This window comes from Octodon degus, unplaced genomic scaffold (assembly GCF_000260255.1).
Source record: "Octodon degus isolate 3935 unplaced genomic scaffold, OctDeg1.0 scaffold00105, whole genome shotgun sequence".
NCBI classification, from domain to species: Eukaryota; Metazoa; Chordata; class Mammalia; order Rodentia; family Octodontidae; genus Octodon; species Octodon degus.
In genome coordinates, this window is record NW_004524681.1 from 5,643,240 (window position 1) to 5,649,239 (window position 6,000).

At 45.9% G+C, this 6,000-nt stretch overlaps 1 protein-coding gene across 2 annotated transcripts in view; it reads left to right on the plus strand.

The window, feature by feature from the left end:
* The first annotated feature begins 1,770 nt into the window (after positions 1–1,770).
* Secisbp2l (SECIS binding protein 2 like) overlaps positions 1,771–6,000 on the plus strand; it is a 43,517-nt gene continuing 39,287 nt past the window's right edge. Inside the window, exons 1-3 of one of the 2 annotated variants that reach the window (XM_023724035.1) lie at positions 1,771–1,815; positions 1,931–2,112; positions 4,267–4,600. In XM_023724035.1, the coding sequence (XP_023579803.1) occupies positions 1,777–1,815; positions 1,931–2,112; positions 4,267–4,600 (555 nt within the window). In that variant the 5' untranslated portion in view covers positions 1,771–1,776. The remainder of the gene's footprint in view (positions 1,816–1,930; positions 2,113–4,266; positions 4,601–6,000) is intronic. The other variant, XM_023724036.1, reaches the window with a different exon arrangement.

Below are 6,000 nucleotides of genomic sequence, written 5' to 3' on the forward strand. Positions count from 1 at the left end.
ATTAGTTTAGACTTCTGTCTCTTCCTATCCCCTCTCCTTCAGTTTTTGTGAGTGTTTCTGAATATTTACAGGAGACTGGGGTTATTTTGTTTTGTTTGTTTGGTATTTTTTGAGGCAGAGTTTTGCTGTACAGTTCAGGCTGACCTTGAACCCGCTTTGTAGCCCAGGATGGCCTCGGACTCCAGCAGACCTCTGGCGTCAGCTTCCTGAGTGCTGGGGTTACGTGATGTACCACCATGCAATTCCAGTAGACTCTTTTGAGATGACTTTTTTCTTTCTTTTTTTTTTTTTTGGCGGAACCAGGGATTGAACTCAGGCCCTTGCACTTGCTATGGAAGTGCTTATTCCACTGAGCCATCTCCCCGGCCTGAGATGACTTTTTTCCTGAAAAAGACCATATATTAAACATATCAAGTCTTGCCTCTAGATTTGTTTCTACTTTTGTGAGAAATAAAAATTGTACAGAAGGTGATTCATTTTGATAAACAGTAGACACTAAAGACCAGAAAGTCACAATAAGTGACTTTTGAAACCATGTGGTGTTGAAACTATGGGAGCTTTTATTAGATATTATTCTAGTGAAGTTGTTAGGGAAAAGTTCTGGTTGGGATCGTTGCTTGTAGGGTAATTGTCTCAAGTAGTTAGAACATTGGCTTGTATTGTACTTGTTTATAAAATGAGTTCTTGGGGGCTGGGGAGATGGCTCAGTAGGGTAAGAACTTCCCTGGCAAGGGCAAGGGCCTGAGTTCAATCCCCAGTTCCATTAAAAAAAAAGGAGGAAAAAAAAGTGTTCAATATACTTGCAGATATATGTAGTTTTTTATAATTAAAAATTCTGAATATTAAATATAACATACAGAAAGCTATGTGAAAACCAGTGTGCCACTTTTTTTTTTTTTAAATTTATTTTATGTGTGTGTGTGTGTGTGTGTGTGGCCAGCTCAGCCCACCAGGGGGCGTGGCTGGCTGGCATGTGGTGCTGGGGGATCGAACCGTGGTCCCTGTGCTTTGCGAAGCTTGTTCCAAGTAGGTGCTTTAGACCACTGAGCCATCTCACCAGCCCCCAGTGTGCCACTTAATAAATCATTTTAAGTGAACACCTTGTAAACCCTACCCTAGGACATGGAGCTTCACCCAGCACCCCAAAGGCTGCCTTGCATTCTCTTCCCAGCTGTAGGTCTCTCTTCTTGAGGATTCCTGTGCTGTTGTTTTAGATCTATGTCATGACCTAGCTCTGCATCCCTCAGTACTGTAATTTTTATGGCTTCAGTCTCTGTGGGTTTATTCTAAGAAAAGGCACCAAGGAAACTCAGTAGAGTATGTACTGTGGGTCACTTTAGTTTGCTCGAGTATCTATTGGGCAACTGAAGCTATTCCTATTTTTTCTTCAGTTTAATTGTGAACCAGAATTTTTTCCCCATATGTGAGGTACTTTTTGGTTCACTTTAGACATTCTCCTTTTAACCTAACAATATTAATGATTATTTCTTTAGATGGGCAGAAATAGACTGTCTTTTAGACTACTCAGACAAATCCAATTATTTTTTAAAACTCTGCTTAATGACTTTTTTTCTCTAAGAAAATTAATTAAAAACATGTTGATTTGTCTGTAGTTAGACTTCCTAACTACCAGCTTTATTTTTAGACCCTGAGATATGACTTCCTTGTCCTCTGATTGCTTTAGCAGCTTTTGTTACGCAAGAGAGATGATTGAAATGTAATCATCTTTGATAAGTTTTCCCGTTTTATTGGTGGCTTGGTGCATATAACTTCATCATGATTCAGCTCTTTCAAGTTGATGCTGCTGCTCGGCCTGTGGGTCTGGTGAATTCTGAAGAGAGACCTGGGGACCGGGTGTGGGCGAACTGTCCTGTTGTTGACTTGTCGCTTGCGTCGCGGTGTTACTCATTGCTCTTGCCTTTCTTTGAAGAATGTCAAGCTCTCTGCGGAGGTAGAGCCGTTCACCCCTCAGAAGAAGACTCTGGACCCATTCCTGACCCCCATGGCCCTCTCCGGCGGCGACGGGGGAGGCATTTCTGGTGTGGAGCCGACTCCCATCCCCAGCTACCTGATCACCTGCTACCCCTTTGTTCAGGAAAACCAGCCCAATAGGTACTTTGTCATTGTGTTCTTGATTGTGTTATGTAGCAGAGCACACTTATAAACATCAATCTGCTTTCTGTTTACTTTTTAAAAGAAGTAAGAAAGACAATAATAAAAAGCTTGAACATTTCATTTTTTTGAGATTGACTCATTATGTTCAGGTTGGCCTCAAACTCACTATGTCACCCAGACTGGCAGTGAAGTTGGAGCGAGTCCTGGGATTGTAGGTGTGGACCACCACACTCCAATATTCTGAACATTTTATGTTGTATTATTTTTTTTGCAGTGCCAGGGATTGAATATAGGACCTCACACTTGCCAGGCAGGCGCTTTTGCTGCTGACTGTATCCCTAGCTCCACCTTGAACATTTTAAATTTTTATTTATTTATTTATTTATTTATTTATTTATTGTGTGTGTATGTGGCCAGCTCAGCCCACCAGGGGGCGGGGCTGGCTGGCATGTGGTGCTGGGGGATCGAACCGTGGTCCCTGTGCTTTCCTAAGCTTGTTCCAAGTAGGTGCTTTAGACCACTGAGCCATCTCGCCAGCCCCCACCTTGAACATTTTAAACATGGATTAGTTTCTAATTCTTTCAAAAGGAAATAGGATTTTCTTTTTGGTATGTCCCTTTTATTAGAAATCATTGAAATGTACTTGAAACAAATAGACCCAAAGAGAAAAATGAAATATTCAGAAACCTTCTTTTGAGATTAGATATCTAATCTCACACCACGATGACAATCTCTGCATGAGGAAGTACCGAGGGATCGGCTTTAAGTTTGGAGAGCTCACAGTTGCTTTACACATATTTCTGGACTCTGACATTAGCTTGTGCTGCGACCACAGCAGCAACATTTTGCAGGATGCCTGCAGCTCACGCCATATGTGACTCGTTGGTCTGGGCATGACTGGTGAGTCATGATGGCCCTGCTTGCCCTCCTCAGGTGGTTGGCATATGACTGGTGTGCAAGAGCTCATTTTGCTGCTGTGTAGAGGTGTGCTACATCTTTTTAAGCGATGCCGCACATGGCAGATGGTATTTGTGCCGTGTGTGGGATTTGGATGAGGCAGCGGCTGTCTCTGCACTCTGCCCAACTGTCCCTGAGGGTTGAAACAGTCCGAATTTCCGCACAGCTATAACTGTGGCCCAGCAATGTGCCTTTGTGCGTTCTTTGGGAAATGTGGATGTGTGATTTATGAGGCCTCTAAACTACCTTTCAAGTATTAAATGTACAAGTTAATATTCTGAGATGTTTGTAAAGCATTGAGCCAGGGGCCCTTGCACTGAGCTCCATCTCTTGAGATTCTCAGCTGGCTTGAAGGGTGGGTGAACAGTAGGGCTGAGGGATCCTTCCAGTGGAGGTTAGCATTGCATCGAAACTTCAACCTCTTGGGTAATGTACAAAGTGAATTGTAAACTAAATTTAATAATCTTGTTTTTCTGTTGTACTAAATGACCTACCAGGCAGTGTGGCAAGTGTTCCCTTGCCATATCAGGTATCTTTGAGAACACTTCGGCCAGCCAGCAGATTGACTGAATACTTCGGGGTTAAGGGTGTGAGCATTTTTCCGCTTGGCCTCTACCCCTCACTCTCGGCACCTTCCACGAGGAGCTTGGAAGGCCGGAAGTAGGAAGTGCCCAGTTGCGGTGCTCTCATGCGCCCTGGGAGGAGATGTCAGTGTGAAGGCTTGCTCTTCTCTCCTTTTCTTTGCGTAGACCTGGAGCCTGGTCTGTGTTGGGGGGAGAAGCTGGTGAAGAGCCGGACTTGGCGCTGTGTTGGGGAGTGTAGGAGAGGCGGGCGGCCGGGACAGAGCCCTGCAGTGAGGGCGGAGGATGCACCTGCCTAGTGGCTTTCTCCACCAGGAGACCCGCAGCTGGGTGCTTCACTGCTAGGCACAGATGTCTTGGAAGAGGCTGGGGCAGCTTTCCAGATGAGGACCTGGACTCTCGGGTTGGATTCCTTTCTCTTGCCATTTAAGTAGTAGTTACAGGTACACGATGATCTCTAATTACTGCAGAGAAACTTACATGCTGGTGGTAACTTTGTTTTCTTATTATAGCACCACTGTTCTATATGTTTTCTTTTATTAAAAAAGATAATAAGAGATGTGGCTTTTGCATCATTTTAGATTTGTGAATAGCTGTGTTCTTCTGGGATTTGGTCTTGCAGGCAGTTTCCTTTGTATAACAGTGACATCCGATGGCAGCAGCCCAGCCCTGGCCCCACTGGACCATACCTGGCCTACCCCATCCTATCCGCCCAGCCACCGGTCTCTGCGGAGTACACATATTACCAGCTGATGCCAGCGCCCTGCGCCCAGGTGATGGGTTTCTACCACCCCTGCCCTGCACCCTACTCCGGCACTTTCCAGGCAGCGAGTGCTGTCGGTGCCATAGCCACGGAATGCGCAGAGCGCCCAGGCCCGCTCGGCCAGGTCTTCCCGCTCTCCAGCCATCGAGGCAGAAATGGCAGCAGAGGGCCCATTGTTCCAAAAGTAAGTGATGGCTTTTAAGTTTGGTATTTCTGTTGCTGCTACTAATATAAGTTATTTAAGTTTAGTGATAAAAGTTGTGTGGTGACACATTAATAAGCAAACCCTGTGCTAACAGTATTGAATGGCCCATGCGCATCAAGGTATTCTGTTCTTCAGAAATCAGCAGGAAAAGAACTCTTGGGATGTGTCCAACCCCTCCAACTGCATTGTTTGTAAGCTGAGAATTTTTAGTGGAAATAGTACTTTGCAATATCAGAGGTACTTTACTGTTAGAGGCCTTTTAAAAATCTGTGTGAAACCATTTTTATTTGGGATCAGCCATTTGACTAAGTCAGAAACAAATCTAGGGCTGGCGAGATGGCTCAGTGGTCTAAAGCACCTACTTGGAACAAGCTTAGCAAAGCACAGAGATCGCGGTTCGATTCCCCAGCACCACATGCCAGCCAGCCCCGCCCCCTGGTGGGCTGAACTGGCCACACACACACACACACACACACACACACACACAATAAATAAATTAATAAAAAAAAGAAACAAATCTAGAGGGAAAAAAAGAAGAAGGAAGTGGAAGGAGAGCCTTGGAGTCACAGCATGCGGGCTTGTGCGAGGCTGCCGCTCCTCCTGGCCTTCCCGTCCAAGGTGGTGCACACAGAAGCCCAGTCCTTTGTTTTCCTTCCAGTTAGGTTCCGTTGGGCCATCTCAGATACCCACAGTGAGGAGTGGCTCCGTCACGGAGCGTCTGTGCCTGCACTCTGTGACTTGCTTCCTTCCCCTTCTCCACTCTCCCTCAGCCTCTCCTCCTGACCCCTTGAACAGCACTTTGTTTCCTTTATTTTGGTGCGGATGATTGAACTCAGGCCCCTGCACTTGCCAGGCAGGCACTAAGGGTGCTGAGCTATCTCCCTGGCCCCTTGTTTGCATTTTTCCTTCTCTTTTCATTTTTTAACTCTCCTTCCCTCCCCATTGGAACATTTTCTTCCTGTTTCACAACACCTAGTGTACATCTTGGCCTCCTTTACACTTCTGAGAGCCCGTTCCTGGGCAGCGGCTTGGTGTGGAGGGCAGCCCTGGCCTTGGCTGGTGGGAATCCAGAGCTCAAGTGCCACTTTCCCTTGGTGCCACTTGCCTGCGTCTTCACCAGAAAGTCCTTGCTGCCTCCTGAAATAAGTTTTACAAACTTAAGGTCAAGCAGCAGAGATGACTTTAAGAAGTTTCTACTTCTGGGCTGGAGAGATGGCTCAGTGGTCTAAAGCACCTACTTGAAACAAGCTTGGCAAAGCACAGGGACCACGGTTCGATCCCCAGCACCGCATGCCAGCCAGCCCCGCCCCCTGGTGGGCTGAGCTGGCCACACACACACACAATAAATAAATGTAATAAATAAAAATAAATAAATATTT